Source organism: Dasypus novemcinctus, chromosome 8, assembly GCF_030445035.2.
Source record: "Dasypus novemcinctus isolate mDasNov1 chromosome 8, mDasNov1.1.hap2, whole genome shotgun sequence".
Classification (NCBI taxonomy): Eukaryota; Metazoa; Chordata; class Mammalia; order Cingulata; family Dasypodidae; genus Dasypus; species Dasypus novemcinctus.
This window is the reverse complement of record NC_080680.1, coordinates 103,591,009-103,610,131: the sequence shown is the minus strand read 5'-3', so window position 1 is coordinate 103,610,131 and position 19,123 is coordinate 103,591,009. Positions and strand designations below refer to the sequence as shown.

The following is a 19,123-nucleotide window of genomic DNA, read 5'->3' as shown; positions in this document are numbered from 1 at the left end:
ATGAGGCTCAGAGCTCAAGTTACTCACCCAGGGCTAATAGCTGATAAATGACAGCAGAGCCAGGATTCAAACTTAATCAGGCTCATACCATACCCCAAACAGCTGGTTAGATTAATTTTCTGCAACTGTTAAGCTGAATCTTGGGTCATTGTCTTGGCTCAAGACAATGGAAAGCTACAGCAATGGGGTGACTCAAGGAAGCCCTAAGACCCAAGTTCAGGAAAGGGTATATATGAGAAGAATTTATACTAGGACTTGGAATGTGGCAAGAACTCAATGAATGGTAATTATTACTATTTTTTTTTTGTAAAATATTGGACTCTCTCTGTATTTATTATTCCTAGGAGAAGAAGAGTCATCAACACTGTAGGAGGAATTTATGCTTCTAGCTTCCATGTGTACACTTGCAGAAAGTTAAATTCAATACAACTTCTTGAAAGAGCACCTTTGAGCTTAAATTGTTGGAAGCTGAGCAGATCTCCAGGCACCTGAGTCATTTGTTAGAATACACTTCAGTTACTGCTTTGTTTTCCTTTGCCTTCCCCTTTTTCCCCATGTGGGTCAGAGTCTGAGGGGACATTTTTTCAACATGTAGGTTGTCAGGAAAGGATTGCTGATCTCACCAAAACTGAGAAGTAGGTATATCCTTACTAGTTTAAATTTCACTGATATTCAATCTCTTTCCCTCTTCTGAATTCCCAAGTGTCCTACCCTCTTCTCTTTAACAGGTATCATTCTTGCTGTTTGATATACCTGACCTACATCCCATTTCCTATAGATAGCTAACTTATCTGAGTTAATTCCAGGACTCAATAACCTATCATGCCTCATTCTACTCATTACCCTTCCAGATAACATATTTGAGGCAGTACACTTGCCACATAAAGGAGATTCCAATGGCGAAATCTCTCCCCCATAACCATGAGATCCAAACTGCCATGACCTTTTGCCTGGAAAATGACTAAGGTCACCCTCTCTTTGAGGCCCTTTCCAATCCATCCTCCACTCTGAAACTGGAATGCTGTTTTTTTTCCTAAATAGTAAGTTGACTTATTTTGCTCCTTTTTAAAAAATCCTGCAGTGGCTCCACATTGCTGCAAGATAATGTCAAACTCTTCGTCCAAGACTTCCAAGGCCCTGACTAGCTGCCAGTCTCACCACTTGTCACTTCCTACCTTGATCTCTATTCACAATGAAAGTGTTTTCAGTCCTTGAATTGATTATATTTTCTCTTATCTCTGTTTTTTTTCTTTCTTTCTTTTTTTTTTCATGGTGTCACCCTTAGCCAGGAGCAAATCCCATCCCTCCCATCTCACTGTCTGGCTTAGTTCTTCTATCCTTTGGGCTTAAGCATCTCTTTTTCCAAGAAGCGTTGTAAGATCTCTCCTATGTGTCCCTGGTGACCCAACATGAGTTCAAAGAACCTCTGGCATTTCCCTGTCATGGCTTGAAATCACCAGATTGCTTCTCTCTAAAGGGTCAAAAGCTTCCTGAGGACAGTCAGTTTCTCTACCCTTAGCTGCATGTCCAGTGCCTAGCCCAGAGTAGGTATTTAAGAAATATTTGTCAAGTCAACAAAGAGGTTCTCAAAACACATTGCATTGGTAGGAAACACCACCCAAGCAGAAAGAGAGACAATAGGAATTTTTAATGCATGGAAAGTCCAGCAGGGGTGCTGGACAGACCCACGGGTAGCAGGAAGAGGCAGGGGTCCTGCAAGTTCAATAACGTCCCCCAAAAAATGAAAGGAAAAGACAAGTCCTAAAGACCCAGGCGTCCTCATGGCAACGATCCTTGGGGGGTTCCTTCCTGATGCTGAAGAGATCAAACAGTTTCTCCACTGGTCTCCTCCAGAGGTCTGTGGCTGGAAGGAGACTCTGTTTGGCAGGAGGGAGGAAGAAGAGCAGAGTCTGCTTGGTCTCCACCTAAAAGCTCTGGCCTCCAGATCAACCACCATCCATAAGAAAAGGTTTAAAAAGGAGAGACTTTGAGAGAGTCAAATAATATCTTAGAAAAAATAAAAGATAGAGAAAAAGGAATAATGCCAGTGTTTACAAAGTACTCTGTCCTCTATCCACAGGAGAAAGAGTTGGCTTTGGCCTTGCTGGCAAGCTCTGTCTGCCAGGCCCATCCTCAGCTGTCCCCCAGCCCACCCAGGCCCCAGGATCCACATGTGTGTGGTACGGCTCCCCTCCCATGGAGAGTCTCTGTGCTCCAGGAAGGCAGCACCGTCCCTCACCGGCCCTTGGACTCCCCGTACGTGTTCCGGGCCATGGACACCATCTTCTCTTCACATGTGATTCTGGTGTCCTTGAGGATGCTGTACCAAACCATGCCCGCAGGCCGGACTTCCTCGCTGCGGCAGAAAAGGTAGGGCACGGTGTCCACACGGCTCTGGATGTGGGCGCTGCGCAGGAGGCTGGAGCAGTGTTTGCTCACCCTCTCCAGCCGCCGCAGGATCAGGTGGGCTTTCCTGAAAGGGAGGAGGAGAACAGCAATTAAGGAAGCCCAGATGCAAAGGCTAGACCTTGGAGGCAGTGAATAGGGTTCCACAGACTAACGGGGACTTCCTCAGTCATTCCTGACTTGAGTGGGCTATTTCAGCCACCTGTTTAAAAATGACTTTAAAAACCATCCTCTTCCACTGTACAATGGTAACAAGTGAAAAGAGAGATATAAGCCTTCACTTCTAGGATTTGAGAGGCCTAGGGGTTGTAAGGTGACCAATCTTGGGGCCCTGGTCACATAGGAATTAAAACAATAATGAAAACAACAATCATAACAGCTCAATTTAATGATATTTACCATATGCTGAACACTAGATGAATACTTTACAAATATTTTTGAAACTTTATTTTATCTTCACCACAGCCCTAACAGTATCATCCTTTGCTTTCTCATTTTATAGGTAAGGATCTCAGGTAAAATACCAAGTAAGCACTGGAGTTGGCTATTTGAATCTAGGCCACAATGACCACAAAACCCTTCTCTGAACTGTCTTGCTCTCTTTCCTCTGTCTCTCTTATAGTAATCTGTTCCACTCAGGAAATTTGGAAATCTTACTCTCTCTTCTACTTTATAGTCAAATTCTAAATACATATGTACCTTCAGTGGGTCTCAGTTTTTCTCATCTCTAAAATGGTAATGGTCTTCCCCTTATAAGGTGATTGTGAGATTAGGTATGAAAAATGCCCAAAGCCTGTGCAGAATAGGCTCTTATTAAATAACAGCTACTAGTAGAGAGAATTATTATGATGCTGCCTCAGGTCCAAGGCTTAGCAAGAATTACTGCACTATGCTGCTTCTCATTAGGGACTTGTCTAGAGTCTTTTTCTCAGCACCAGGGAGAGGGCCCAAGAGGGACACAAGGGCTGCAGGAATATTCAAGCTAGCAAAGATCTCTGAAGCTTCTAGTCCAGGATTACTGGACAGCAGTGTGCTTGACATTTTGGGTCGGATAATTATGGGGCTGTCCTACAGGATCTAGTGGCATTCCAGGTCTCTCCCCACAAGACAGCACCCTTTCAGTTGAGAACACTGATCTTGTCTGACCCAGATCTTCTATTTGAAGATGTGGAAACCGTGGCATAGGGAGGGAGAAGGAACGCCCTTCTCTCAGGTCACACCCCAAGCCAGGCACAAAGTCTATCTCCATGCAGAAACCATGTTTCTCAACATCCCAGCAGCTTCAAGATGCCCAGGAACCCTGACAGGCTAAATGAAAGGCTCTCTCCTGCTGCCCTCTCTATGCCCCTGTGACACGCTGGGAGGGAAGGCATTTTACGACAACAGATCCCACAAATGGGAGACTGTGTTAGGCACCTGCGTGGAGGCTGGGAAAGGGCCAGGCTTACGTGTGTACATTTTGTGGGCACGATTTATGAGGTGCCTTTCAAAAAGTCCTCTTTGTATAGTTCACCACTTGGGTGGAATATTTCCTGAGGTGCCAAGAATTCATAGCTTCATAATCACACTCAAGTTGCTGCTCTACCCACAGTCCTCTCTCCCCTTTGGCAAGCACCAACCCAAGAGGAGTCTGAGGAGCTCATTTCTCACCCCAACCCTCATTTGAGTTACTGCACTATGTCCTCAGAAATTTACTTACCATCTCTAAACCTGATTCCCCAAATGAGAAATGGGGCTGTTGTGAAACTACAGGAGATAGTAATTCACTGTTCATTTATTGAGCATTTACTATGGTAGCACTCCCAGATCAATGGGAAAGACAGACAAATGGAAAATCACAACACACGGGACAAGAACAATGATAAAGAGAGGCATGGGAGCTGCGGGAAAATAGGAGGGGGAGTCTAAGTAGGACAGGGCTTCCTAGTGGTAGTGGTACTGGCATTGAGTGTTAAAAAAAGAGGAGTTGGGTAAAGAAGTGGGCAAAGATGAAACAAGCAGCATGGGTAAAGTCATGGAGCTAAGAAACTGCAGGTAAGTTCTGAGACTTTGTGGCTGGAACATAGCATGGAGTGGGGAAGAAGTGAGATGAAGCAGAAGTGGCCATGAGGTAGGCTCTGGGGCTCTGAGACTGGGACATTGGCTGTACAGAGGAAAATGCAGCATATGAGGTCAAGTGTCTGACTCTTGAGTTCAAAGCCCAGCTTAGCCACTTATTAGCACTTCTAATTTTGAGCAGATTGCTTAAGCTGTTATGCCTCAGTTTCTTTAGCCATTAGATAAGAATAAAAACTGTACCTACCATAGGACATTCTTTTAAAAATTAAACAAGCAATCATGAATCTATAAGGAGTCTCCAAGAGATGTTATCTGTTATCATTGTCCTAAGAGCAAGTGGGAGCTTTAATTGAAGAGTTTTAAGCAAGAAAGTGACAGGCTTGGAGCTCCATTGTTAGAAGACATTTCTGGCTGACAGTGCAGTTAATTGAGTGGATTGGGCAGGACGGGAAGAAAGAAATCAGACAGAGGGCCTATCCAAGTGTTAACTGTTTCCTATCATTGTACTTAGGCAATGGTGTGGTTTTCTCCCTGTACTTGTAAAAAGTTACCTAATCTTTCTGAATATAAACATATTGCCTACCTCATAAGGTAAGGATTACATATGTCAATACATATAAAACTCTTAGAGAAGTGCCTGGCCCATAGTTAGCACATGATACATGTCAGAAAATATAATCACCATCATAATTACCACCACCACCACCACCACCATTGTCTTCATCCTCATTATTAGGTGCCCTTTGTGTACCAGGCACATAATAGTGCCTGGGATTAGATTTGGAACTTGTTTAAGGTTTGAGAGCCTTTATGGTTCTACAGTAGGAGACAAAGACAAATATTAACAGCCCCGCATTCATCAGCAGAGTGCCGGGTTGGAGAAGGTGCAGTGTGCTATGAGAGTATATGAAGTGATCACGTAATCAGTTCATGGGCTCAGAGATGTCTTCTGAGGATGTAGCAGCTAAGATGCTACTTCAGTGACAAAATGCATTTTTTTTCAAGTGAATGAATAGCAGAGGAAATAGCCCATTCAAAGTTAGAGGATGTTTATGTGGCATAAATGATTGAGCTCCAGCCTACCACATGGGAAATTCTGGGTTCAGTTCTTGGTGCCTCCTAAAGAAGATGAGCAAAACAGCAAGCTGATGCAATGGGCTGGTACAGCAAGCTGAAGCAACAAGATGACACAAGAGACACAAGGAGGAAAACACAATGAGAGACCCAATAAGCAGGGAGCAGAGGTGGTTCAAGTGATTAAGCATCTCCCTCCTACATGGAAGGTCCCAGGTTCGGGTCCTACTGCCTCCTGAAATGAAGATGAGCAAACACAGAGAGAACACAATGAACAAATACAGATAGCAGACAGTAAGCACAAACAACCGAGGGGGTTGGTGGAAATCAATCAATCAATAAGTTAGAGAGGTTGGAGAAAGCAGAAGGCAGAGTTGTTTGAAATGACCACCGCAGAGAATGGGTTGGGAGACTGGTGAACTTGGCAGAAATCAGACCATCCAGACTCTTCTAAGCTAGGCTGAGGTACTTAGATTTTTATTCCTTGGGTAGTGGAGAGCCATTGTCTGGTCCAGACAGTCATAAAAGTAGGCCACAAATGCAAAATGAACTTGGAAAGGGGAGTTCCTTCACTTCCCATCCAAATACTTTGATGCCAAAGGCCCAGCCATTTCCTCAGAGAAAATCTTGAAACTCAATTGGCTCAGGCCCCCCTTTGTACGGATGGGGAAACTGGGGCTTAGGGTGAGAGGAAATACCTCTAGTAACAAAGACAAAACTAGAACCAGGGCTCCTGATTATACTGAGTTGAGATGAAGCATTTGGCTTTGGAGTCCTAGATTCAAATCCCAGCTCTGTTACTTAACAACAATGTGGATTATAAGCAAATTCTTCCGTGTCACTAACTGTTCATTTTTGCATCAGTAAAATAGGAATAAGAGAGTTGATGGGAAGATGAGATAACATGGATACCCTGCTTAGTTCTCGGTAAACGTTAGCCATGATTTAAAATAGCACACTGCCGTAAAAAGAACAGAGGCTTTGGAGCCCATCAGGGCAAGTCACTTCACCTCTGTGTGCTTCGAAAACAGGAATAGGTACACTGACGTTGTAGGGCTGCTATCAGGCTGAAATGATGCACCTACTGTGGGCCTCCAGCACAGGCCCTAGCACACAACTGGTGCTAAACCAGTGGCAGTTCACCTAACTGTCCCTTGTTCTTTCTCCATCCTACACAATGCCTCAGCACCTTGGCTAGCATGGAGACAACAAAGAGAGTAACTCAGAAGGTGGAGCCACGAAAGGTGAAAGAGCTCCATAATAACTTGCAGGCAGAAGAGATGCATAAATCAAAGGCAAATCATACTCCAAATTCTTGCTGGAGGGGTTTATTGCAGGAAGTCAGAGTGACCACTTTTCTCAAATATTGGAAATGAAATCTTCCTTATCAGCCAGAGGACCCAGGCGACCAGGACAGGAAGCAAGTGGCAGAGGAGGAACCCAGTACACTAATTTATCATTCTATTAACAGGAAAGATTGGTATGGGGATGGATTGTGAAGGAGGCCCTTTCCCACTCTCAAGGACCAGGCCTGGATATCACTTTTCCAGGAATCACAGAACCGCTGACTGACCACTCTGTTCCCAGCACCATTACCCAGTCAACTGTTGACACAGTGACCGGACAAAGACCTAATTTCTAAGGGTGCCTCAGGATGGGGAAAAGAGGAAAGGAAATGTTCTCGTTAGCCTCTTTCCCTCCTCCCTGCCTCCTTGAGTTGAGCTTAAATGTCTCTGTGTTAGCTGACCCCACTCTTAATGAGAGTCAAGGGCATGACATAGTTGCAAAAAAAACGGGAACACAACCTCCAGAATTGGAGGGCAGATTTAGGAAAGTAGTAATGACTTCATTGATGCTGCCCTGGTCAGGCCCCATCTGGAACACCCTGGTCATTTCTGGTAAAAGGAACACAGGCAAACTGTAGTTAGCCCATGATGCTGAAGGGCATCTCAAAAGCAAGCCTTTTGAGGAGGAGCTGAAAGCAGGAATGGAATATATTCACTAAAGGGGGGAATTCAGGCAAATAGTTATATTGTTTTGATAAGTGAAAAAAAGTGGAGCAAAAACTGAGGGTCAAGGATAAGAATGACGATGATTAATTAAACACCTACTACATGCTAGAAATGTTCCACTAGCAACATCGTCTTAAATATAATCCTTGCCACAATTCTATAGTACCTACTTCATTTCCAGTCTATGTGGTAAAAGTGAGTCTTGGGCCAATCACATGATTTGATTAGGGTGATAGAGAGAGAGAATGTGGTCTCCCATCTCTGTCTGCAGGCACCCAACTGTTGGTGAGGAAACTACTCTAAATTAACAGAAGGCAGATTTTGACTCAATGCAAGATAAAATATAAAGCTGGACTCCTCTAAACCTAAAACAGGTCCCTCCATATGGCAATGGGTTCCCCACCTCTGGAGGTGATCAAATCAAGTATGTTTTAGGAAGGAATCTTATGGTTGTAGAGGTTGGACTGTTGATTAATTGTTTAATCTAAAAGGAACTGGAGCCTTGGTTAACAAAGAAATAACATCTGATACACATCTGAGGAGCACTGAACTTGTTATGCAAATGCCTAATCCCTGACTTCCTGAGATGAGACCACATTAGTTGAGGTTCTAGTCATACTTCAAAGTCTCAAATGATATTTCATCTTCTTCAGGAATTCCTCCAGATTTTCCCCATTATCTTATATCACATTTTCCTCTTTATTCCTGAAACACTTTTTTTATTCCTCTGTGCAGAGTCATATCACATTTCTCAGGTCTTCGCTGCTTCTCTTTGGGACTCAATGTAGTATACTGGTCAAAACACTGTTTTGATATCAGAAGACATAATTTTGAAACTGGGGCTGTGATACTTATTTGCTGTGAGATCTTGAACAATTTACTTATCTCCTCTGATTCTCCAAAACTGAATGTTCAGAGGATGAAAGGAGATATAAATGACTGGGCGACATAGCAGGCGCTCAATTCAGGTTTCCCACCAGGTTCTTGGATGGTGCATGGTCCCTTTGGTGCCTAACTCTTGACTGTGTGAGGAGAAGGGACTAATAAATGTGACTTGGTTTAAACTAAAGAAATTCTCAGTCCTCAGCTTTCAAAATATAGCAGCTCTCTAGCAGGGTTCAATAAAGGGAATGAAATGGCACAAGAGCATCATGTGAACCTAAGGAAATCATCAGACAAGTGGTAAAAGGATTTTGCAGATTCACTTATAATAGTACCCACATTAGAAGAAACCTAGTTCTTCTTTAGTAGAAGACTAAATTAATGTGGATACATTCATATAATTGCAAGGCTATAAGGCTCTTCAAAAAGAAAAAGAACATTTACCTATGCATCTATGGGAAAAGACTTGTACAGAATATTGTAAGTGGAAAAAGATAACAGAAAATAATGTACATGTTTGTTAAACATAGTAGAAATGATGGGATGTGGTTGTAGATATACATATACCCTTAGGCCTGGATCTGTCTCTCTGTCCAGATGCAAGACCATGACCATGTCCTTATCCATGTATATGTCTATATCCATATCTATTTCTCTACCCAAATATGGTAAGGTAGAGGCGTTCTGTTAACAATTTTATCTCTGGCTTGGGATTATGGGGTTCAGAAGTAGCTAATTTTCACATTCTATTTTAAATACTTTTGTTTTATTCAGATATTATAAAACAAGCAAGGATTGCTTCTAGAACAAGTTACAATAAAAGTATTTCCATTTTGAAACTATGTGTTATACATACACACACATACTTTAAAGTGTTGTATTTGTGCAATAAAGGCACAGTTTTATATCTTCCCAGCAGTTAATCAGGTTTTAACCTCAGACCGCCACCACTAAACAGAAGTCCAGAAGCTTAAGTATTGCCACCTGGGCAAATATCCCCAACATCAGGTTTGGTATGTGATTTGTAAGGTGACCAGTGAAAACATTTGCATTTAGCTTCCTCTCCATGTCCTTCCCTCAGAGAAGACCATGAGATCTTCATAAGAATTCATTCCTCTACTGGTGGAAAGAAGGATTGCGCCTCGGCAGACCCCAAACTATTTCAATTCGGAGCTGGTAGGGATGCCAACAACCAACCTCTCTATACTATCAGTGGGGAAATGGATCCCATGGATCCATGGGAACTTGTTCAAAGTCACAGTGTTTTGTTGGTAGAACTGAGATAGAAATGGAGTTTCTTGTTTTTGGCTCTGATCCCGTCCACCTGCACCCCACTCCCACATTGGTTGAGAACGGAGAATGTGAACTAGGTGAAATACATGTTTCTCCATTCTAATATATCTTCAACTATAATAGATGCATTGACTATTATAATAACCTTTCGAGAAAAGAAAAAATAATACAATACTTAATGTGCATGTCTATTTTAGATATATCCTGATTTTAGAAATGTCAAAATATGTGGGAAAATATTAAAAGATTTTATGAATAAGACCTAAGAAGCCTAACTCTGCTTTTGTCCCAAATGTTCTAGAAATTCCAAGAGAGTTAATCCAAGAAATCCAAGTGAGGCAGCTAGTACAATCTTGGGCTGAAAAAATGTACAGTGACATCCTAGGCTGGTATATTTTCACTAGGGATACAGCTCCATAGTTGAACCAACTCATTTCACATTGGAAAGGCTGCTGTAGTGCTATGTTGATGAAAGATCTCAGGCTGAACCAAGGTCAGTGTCTTCTATGAGCTATTAGCAATGTCTACCACAGAAGCGAGAGGGGGTAGCACCATAAATATACCATTCCTAGTCTAGGCAGATCAATTTCATGGAAACAAAATCTCTTCACGTACCTGTTCTATCATGTTAACCAAAGATGACTAAGAGGATTGAGAAGCCCAAGCGTGGTCAAGGATGTTCTGGCTGGAGCAAATTCTGAGCTCAGTTTTTCAAGTTCCCTAATAGAAACCGTATGGCTGGGTCAGCTGGGTGTCAGCGGGTCTTCTCTGAGCAGCTGTTTGCAGTAATCTGTGGTTGTCATGGGAACCAGGCTCTGGGCCGGATAAATTTATTATGCAGAGGTACGAGATGCCCTCTTGTCACTAAGTTTTATGGGGTATGTGACCACAGATCCAGAGAGGACTTGAGAATAATTTTGGAGTTTGGTGATCACATGCCCAGATAATCCTAACAGAGGTCATCCCATAATATCAGCCCTCAGGGATCTCCTGAGAAAAGCTCCTCATATCACCCCAGCCACCCTGGGTCCCTGAGAAACAGGATGTGCTGAGCGGGAGACGAAACGTGGCTCATGGTGTGCCCATTCTCTGGTCTCCACGACTTTCCTTGATTTCCCAGCTGGAAGGGACTCTGGAGTCCAGCCCTTTCATGTTACAAATGAGGCCCAGAATAGGAATGGAATTTGTCCAAAGCCAAACAGCAAGTGGGTGGCAAAGCCAGGACCTGAGCTGGAGCCTCTTAGCTCCAGGGCAGGGCACTCCCCCCATCTCTCCTTTGCACTTTCATGTGTTGCACACTTGCTAACTCTTCAGAGGCATGGCAAATTTACCCCTCTTGCTCCCCTGTTTACAACTTTCATATGGCTTCTGGGAGAAGGAAAACTCCCTGAACAAGGTTCACAAGACGCACTGTGATTGTGATCTGACCCTGATGAATGTCTCCAGCTTTTGTGTTTTTTCCCTTTCTCCTCTCACCTGCACTCTCTGTTCCAAGCAGATTGGTATTTCCTGACTGAAGTACAATCTTTTACCCCATCCTCTGTCGTCTTTGCATATGCTGTTCCATCTGATGAGAATCCCCTCCCATTCCACATGATGAACTCCTATTCATCCTTTGATTCTAAGCATAAACTCCACTTTCATCTCTAGAGAGACTTCCTTGCCTGCCTGGTTGGGATTAGTTGCTCCAGATACTGGCATCCAGAACCTTGTTGTTCAAAGTGTGCTTTTCTGACCAGCACCATTGGCAACACCTGACAGCTTGTTAGAAATGCAGAATCTCAGGCCCAGACCAGACTACTGAGTCAGTATTTGCGTATTTTTAAACTTGTTCTCAGGTGATATGCATGCACATTAAAATTCGAGAAGCAGTGTTCTAATAGCATTCCAGCCCCTCCTCCTTTGCCCCCCCATAGCATGCACCAGGCTACATATTCCACAGCAATTGTCTGCTGACTGGTCTTTTTCTCACTAAATGCTGAGTATTCAAAGGGCAGGATCTGCCTAGTTCACTCCAGAATTTCTACCCTCAGCACAGGGTCTGGCACATAGGAAGCATATTACATGAAATAATGAATCAATAAGTTAATGAAGTGAAGTCGTTTCATGTTCCTCAATATTTGCAAGGACATTGCATTTTTTAAAATGTTATTTTTGAGTAGAAAGTCCTCACAGTAAGTATGTGTAGAGAATTAAAACATGAGAGTGCAATAAAGAAAACAGGCAGAAACTTTAGAGGATTCTTGATGAGGTAGCATTCCTTCTAAGACCAGGGATTCTTTGTAAGGTTTATTTAGGGGGAAAAAAGTGTTCCACGGCCAACATTAAAAAAAAATTACAGTGTGATAATAATAGGCAGTATACAGGAAAAAATACAACTAATGCAAGTTATCAACTATAGTTAAAAGGAGTATTATTTTTTTCTATCAATTGTAACAAATGAATTATATCAATGCTAAGGATCAGTAATAGGGGGGCATAAGGGGTAGGGGATTTTTCTTTTTGAAGTAATGAAAATGTTCTAAAATTGATTATTGTGATGAACGCACAACTCTGACTGTACAGAGAGCCATTGATTGTACATTTTGAATGGATTGTATGGCGTGTGAATAAAACTATCTTAAAAAAATACCACTGCACTAGTCCATCCTTATCATTTTATAGGGAGGACACTGAGGACTTGAGTAGGGCACAAACCAAGTCCATACAGTTTATTAGCAGCGCCAGGATGAATTAGTATACAGCTCCACGGATTCCTGATGACATGCCAATGTGGGATCTTGGAGGAAACGCAAATCCCCTCCAGGAGGCTAGACAGACTAGTGAAGGAGGAAGCTAGGCAACAAGGGCCGGCGTTGGCAGACAGTGGCTGGTGACGCATTGACCGGAGGTTAGCAGGTTATCACAATTCATTACAGAGTGGCTTGCCCTGCCTCTGTGGGCAGCCAGACAGGCTATTTGAGATATATATCTTAGAGGGTCATAAAGCATCCCAGCGGGTTGTAAAGAGAAAGTCAGGAGTGGAGCTCTGGTTTAGCTTCTACCCAAACTCCTTGAGCCCTGTGGGAAAGTCCAATAAAGTGGAATGACTCCCTGTCCATGGGCAAGATGGCAGCTGCCATGACATACGCAGCAGCTTTCATCTGGGGCTCTATCCTTGTGCCTGCATGTCTGTCCTCTTTTAGTCTCTAATCTAAAGAATCTTCCTTTCATGTGAGAGAGAGAAAGTTATTATCCAGGACTCAATAGAACTGATAAGGCTGGCCCCAGGGAAAGATCTTTTTTATCCCTTGACCAAGCTCTCATCTCTTCCCGGTAGGGCCTCAAATTCTTGGAGGGCTGTTGCAAGGAGTATTGTAAGTGTTCAGGGTGAAAGTTTAAGGATAACCAGTTTCCATGTCAAACCCTCTGCAACTCTGGCCAGTTCATTTAACCCCACAGGGCCCCTCCATTTCCTTATCATCCATAAAATGCCAAAGATACTGTACTTTGCCCAGTCAACAGGGTCATTTTGAAGCTTTCTGGAGCATGGAGTAATGCCCACTAAGTATTTCAGGAAGTCATGCATTTCTCGCCAATGCCCCAGGAGCTGCCCTGGTCCTGGGCACTAACTGTCTCCCCTGGGTTATCAGCAAAGCAGCCACGAGGGCATTCCTGCCCCCTTTTTGCCTTGACTCCTCTAGTCATCCCCTAGTCTGTTCTTTCTACTGTGCTCAGTGGGATCTTTCTGGAAGGAAGACTACCCTGGTGGCCACGCCCTCCATGAAAAACACTTGAAAAGCTTCCCATTAACCTGGAGATAATCCAAACTCTTTAACCTGACTTAAGGAGCATTCAGGATCTAGCGCCTGCTGACTACCTTTTCTTATCTCTTCCCACTCCTGCTGTCAGGCACTTTGCTCCAACTACATGGAAATTCTTTCAGTTCCTCCAAACACAGGGTTAACCAAGTGTAGAAGAAATTCGCCTGTGGCTGGTGAAAGGAGTTTAGGTGGGACTCAAGGTGATCACAAATCCAGGATTAACCAACAATGAGTCACATAAGGAGAGGTGATCCCTTTTCTCATTCTCTTTCCATCCTCTGGACTACTGTAAGAGAAAGCCTTGGTTTCATGCTGTGGCTTTAACATGTCTCCAACACTTGCTGGTCTTCCTTTATAAAGAGAGCGTCAGGCTCTGCTAGGATTGGATAGCATTGTTTGCTTTTTGTTTTTTGTCTTTTTTCTACCATAATTGAATGTTTAATTTTCTGTTAAGGGTAGATGGTATTGGTTTTCCCTTTCCGAGATTATATAGTGTTTTCTTTCCGAATACATTGAATATATTTAAGAAAGAAATATCAAATAAATGAAGTGTCCATGGTATGGCGATAGGGCAAAAATCAGAACAGCAGCAGGCAAATGATCACAATTTGAGAGCAAAAACCCTTGTTCTAATGTAACATTCTCTCCTAGGAGCATTGCTCAGGTTAGTCCCTCTGCTTAAAACAACCTCCTCCTCCTCCTCCTCCACTTGTCTAACCCTCTACTCATCCTTTAGGTCTCAGAGTCCCAGCCCCTGGAAAGCCTCCACTGGGTTGTACCTGTGCCTCATGTTCCTCAAGGGCCTTGCTCCTGTGCTGTCATGACACTTATTATTCCTATTGATTATAACTGCTTGTTTAATTATCTGCATCATCCCATCAACAGTAAGCTAGGCTTAGGTAGAAACTCTTTCTGCCGTGTTGCTATTTCACCATCATCAACCACCATGTAAGAGGTGCTACTAAATATGTGCCAAATGAATGAATGAGTGTTGTTAAATGAAAGAAGTGAAATGCCACCATCATTCCATATATTACTTGATGAAGTTTCAGAAGATAGTGACCGGGTCCTTCATTACATTTGACTCTTATAGCACAGTGGCTGCCATAGTCATTGCTGGGGACAAAAATTATTCCTTAAAACATGTTGACTTTACTTAGTCATGGTCATTAATGGACTGTAGTCAAAACCATAGCTATTTACTCCACAAGAACTCAAATTTTTATGGAAGAGTAGAAAGAGCTCTGGATTGGAGCTCTATGATCCTGGTTAGGGCCCATCTCCTCAAGAAGCCCAAGTTTCCCCAGCTGTATAAATGGGGGAGAGGAAGTGGGGCAAAAAGTCTTTGGTTCAAAGAGCATTGATGTCCCTCCCCTGGCTTACATTCTAGAAGTCCAAGAAATTAAAATTCCAACATCTTTCCATTCTTCCTGCCCATTTCCCATCTGTAGCGCTGACATGACTAAGGTGTCCACCACCTTCATTTAGTTGACAAAAACCATTCTCAGTCTATGGGAAACAGGGATCCAGTAAAGTCAAATGGAAGAAAGAAGAATTTACCCCTTCACTACCACTCATACCCCCATACCTGGGTCCCAGCTCATCCTCACTTCTCCAGACAAAGTCACCAAACTTTTCATAGTGAGAGTTGTAGTGGTGCTGGACTCGAAACAGCATCGATGCTGAGACCTCCATCAGTGTGTTGTAGGCAGTCTGTTGCTCCTTTCCACTTGTATACCCATTGTACAGATTGTATATCTTGTCAGCTATCTCTGAGAGGGAAGAAGTGGAGGCACAGATTACCAGACAGTGGGGAAAAGTGAAGATGGAAAAGTGACTTGCAACAAACACTGTCATGGGGTAGTTCGTTTGTCGTTTATGTGGTCTTTAGAGGCAGACAGACTTTATCTCCTTCCTGAATATACCATCAACTCTTTGTATTTAATTTTCTCATCAAATGAAGACAGTGATATCTGCTCTGGGGATGCATTATGAGAATTTAGTTGAAAAATGTATGTGAAGAACTCAATACAAGGTCTTAGGCATAGTTAGTGCATAATAATCGCTAGCTTGATCATCAATATAATTACTCACCTGTGATTTAACAGAAAACTCCACACAATTCTAGATACTGAAATAAACTGTCTTGAACTCATCTCAATAGCCTCCTAGGTTTCCCAGCTTCCAGTATCTTACCTCTGTAATATTTTCAACAGATTGCTGTGATTGGATCTGATCAGGTCCTCATTCAAAAACCTTCCAAAGAAAATCCAGACTATTCTGCTTGCCACTTAAGGCCACCTCTACTCCTTCAGTCATTCCTACTAATTGATATTCCTTAAAATTCATTGTGGGCTTCTTCTCTGACTAGAAGGCACATTTTTTCAGCCATGAGAGACTTGGATCAAAATCTATATATGTCCCCAGGTTACTGCTAACAACAGTCACCTCTGGGAGAATATGGAAGAATTGAACTTAGGATGCATGGAACATTTACTTTGCATTATTTTCTACTCTGAATTTTACTTTTCTCATTTTGTAACCATGTGTATATGTTATTTTAAAATTAAAAATAAAATGACCAGGAAACCATCTTAAACCCCCTCTTATCTGGTAGTGTACAAAACATTTATTATTGAGCTTATTAACACCTTTTTTCTTTGAGGTACTGGGGGCCAGGGATTGAACCCGGGACCTCATATACGGGAGGCCAGTGCTCAACCATTGAGCCACACTGGCTTCCCTGAGTTGGGTTTTTCATTTGCTTTGCTTGTTGTTTTTTGGGGTTTTGTTTTTTGTTCTTTTTTTCAGGAGGCACTGGGAACCGAAACTGGGACCTTCCATGTGGGAGGCAGGCACTCAATTGCTTGAGCCACATCTGCTCCCCTAGCATCATTTTTTGAAATGTTTGTCTTTCCCCTAGAATGTGAACTTCTGAAAGGTGGAGATAATGTTTCTCTTGCATTGCTTATAAAGGGAAATTAGGAAAGATTTGTTCAATTTGAAGTGAACCAGCAGGAAGCATGAACTACCGTCACATTTCTGCCTATCCTGATGTAGAAACTTCATCGACTTCTGCATCTACAAGCACTAAGTATATGGAGGATCTGGTTTACTGGTTGCATTTTTTTTTCAGATGTTTTTGCCTGATGTTTATAACTGCATGGACCAGAAGCAGCACAAGTTTAATCTTACATGTTAACTCTGACCGATAGTCCCTGACTGGGGTTCTGTGCTGAGGAATCTGAGGCCACTACTTGGATATATGAGAAAGAATGCTGTGATCAGCTAGTGATGTCTGCTATGAGCACAGTTAGGAGAAATGGTCTTCTGAGGGCCATCTCTTTGCCATCTGTAGCACAGAATCAAGCAGGACAGAGTGATTGGTCCCTAGACTAAGGGGCAAGACATTAGGCATGGAACGCTGGTCCTCCACAAATGCTTACATCTAAGTCAGAACATGGACAAACTCTACCAAAGAGGAAAAAAGTTTTTCTAAGGGCAAAGATATTGCTAGTCAATCTCAATTTCCTTCATGGGTTTTATTAATTTAGCTCCCCTTTTCTCTTGTTCTCTCAATTTCTTCACTTTCTTTTCCCTGTCCCAATGTGTGTGTATATAGAGGGCAATGGTTAAGAAACCGTTGGGTGTGGAAATCAGAGGGGAAAAGTATGGGAGTTACCTGGGAAGTGAAGAAGTGGGTCACTTACCTTCTGCTTTGTTGTCATCCACCAGGGGACAGGCTGTCCTCAGGGTCACCGTGCTGAGCTCTGAGTGCCGCCCCCGTGTATCCACAGCATACAGAGTGAACCTGTAGCACAGCAAGAAAATACAGCATCAGCCTGTGGCTTCAGAGAAGGCCCTGGAAGTTGGTGGGAGGAACACAAAACCAAGGCACAAATGTGGTTGAAAGGTCCCAAGGATGCTTAGGCTGGAGGAGAAATGATTTGAGGGAAAAAAAATAATAATTATAAGGTTATATATTTATTAAACTCCAACTGTCTTTGAAAAGTTTATATGTAATCTCTTAATTCACAATTAAGAGAGCTAAGAGAAGGGTTTATTACCATCCCTCCCCCCATTTCACAAATGAGGAAACTGTGCATTAGAGTGTACATTTTTCCATATTCTCACAGTTACAGAGGTAACTCCCACAGAGCAGGGGTTTGAACTCAGGAAGTCTGAACAGAGTGTGAGAAGTGAACCCCAGTGCTATTCTGTATGACCGAACATAATCATTTATATACTCATCCATTTATTTGTTTATTATCAAATACTTACTGAGCATCATCTTTGTCCAGGAACTATTTTAGGTGCTAAGTACATAAAGATGAACAAGAGGGTCAAAGTCCCTGCCCTCATGAAACTAATCAAAACATAAAGAAAATAGACAATGAGACTTGTGAAGGAGAATATGATAGGAAAATGTGAAAAAGAGTAATGCAAGTGTATTTGTGGGTATGTATGTGGTGGGGGGAAGTACTTCAGACTGGGTGGTCTGAGAAGATCTCTAAGGGAAGGTTTCAACTGAGTCCTGAATGCTAAGAAACAAGCTTATGGGAGAACGACTTGGGGCAAGGGCATTCCAGACTGGAAGAGCAGTTAAGTACAAAGGCCCTGAGGAAAGATGAAGTCCAGATTGTTGGAGGAATAGATACAAGTGTGGCTGGAGCAAAACGAGATCAGGTGGAGAGTCAGTGGGGACCTTGTGGACCATGATAGGGGGGTGGGAGTTACTCCAGGTACAAGGCATGTCCCCCCCGCCCACCCTTCTGTGATATCATCAAAGCTCCATGCTGTAGAGGCAGGAGTAGATGTAGCCTGTGTGCTCTTAGACGGAGAGAACTGGTTAAGTGCAGACCTGGTGGATTCAGGTCCACTCAGGGCACAGAATTCTTGCTGGATCAGCCTCTGCTCTCTGGCCTTCCTCAGGGAGACTCTGTGACCCTTCATCTCTCCAGCTATCCAGGTTCTGTGACTTTAAACAAAGTCTAAGGACTGAACAGAAAAAGATTTCTAAGAGGAGGTGAGCCTTGAATGTCAGAAATAGTCTGAATAGAAGGGCTGAGAGCCTATGTGTCCTGCTTCTGCCACGGCATCCTCCTTCAGCAGCCTACAAGGGTAGAGGCCATGGTGTGGACTACATAGCAGGGCCCCTTTGTGGAGGAGAAGAGGCTATGACCCCAGTGGCCCTATTTCCTTTCCTCCTTTCCCAGTCCCTCAGCTTACCTCATAAGACTGTGATTGCCAAATTGCAATATGCCTGCATATATAAGGCATTTAAACAAATAAGTTGGTTGCACATATTCATGAATATTTGCCAAGGCCTTAAGATGAGTCTTATGCTGACTTAAGAAGTGTTACCTGAGTTATCACGATTAATTCCCCAAACAATCTTAAAAGATAGGCACTACTACTCTATTTTATACCTTAGGTGCAGAGAGGGTAAGCCACTTCCCAGAATTGGAGACTGGCAATTTAAACCCATGCATTTAACCACTGTGAGCTACTGTCTTCTGCTCAAAGGTCTGTAGATATCAATTGTATACAAATATAAGTCCACTAGCTACAGCTGCTGAGCCCTGATATGTTGAG

At 42.9% G+C, this 19,123-nt stretch overlaps 1 protein-coding gene across 3 annotated transcripts in view; it reads right to left on the bottom strand.

Moving 5' to 3' along the window:
* Positions 1–1,629: 1,629 nt before the first annotated feature.
* Positions 1,630–19,123, bottom strand: part of ASTN2 (astrotactin 2) — a 950,369-nt gene continuing 932,875 nt past the window's right edge. For all 3 annotated transcript variants that reach the window (XM_058302487.1, XM_058302488.1, XM_058302489.1), the window contains 3 exons: positions 17,239–17,339; positions 15,117–15,300; positions 1,630–2,473 (listed from right to left, as the gene is read on the bottom strand). In XM_058302487.1, the coding sequence (XP_058158470.1) occupies positions 2,236–2,473; positions 15,117–15,300; positions 17,239–17,339 (523 nt within the window). In that variant the 3' untranslated portion in view covers positions 1,630–2,235. The remainder of the gene's footprint in view (positions 2,474–15,116; positions 15,301–17,238; positions 17,340–19,123) is intronic.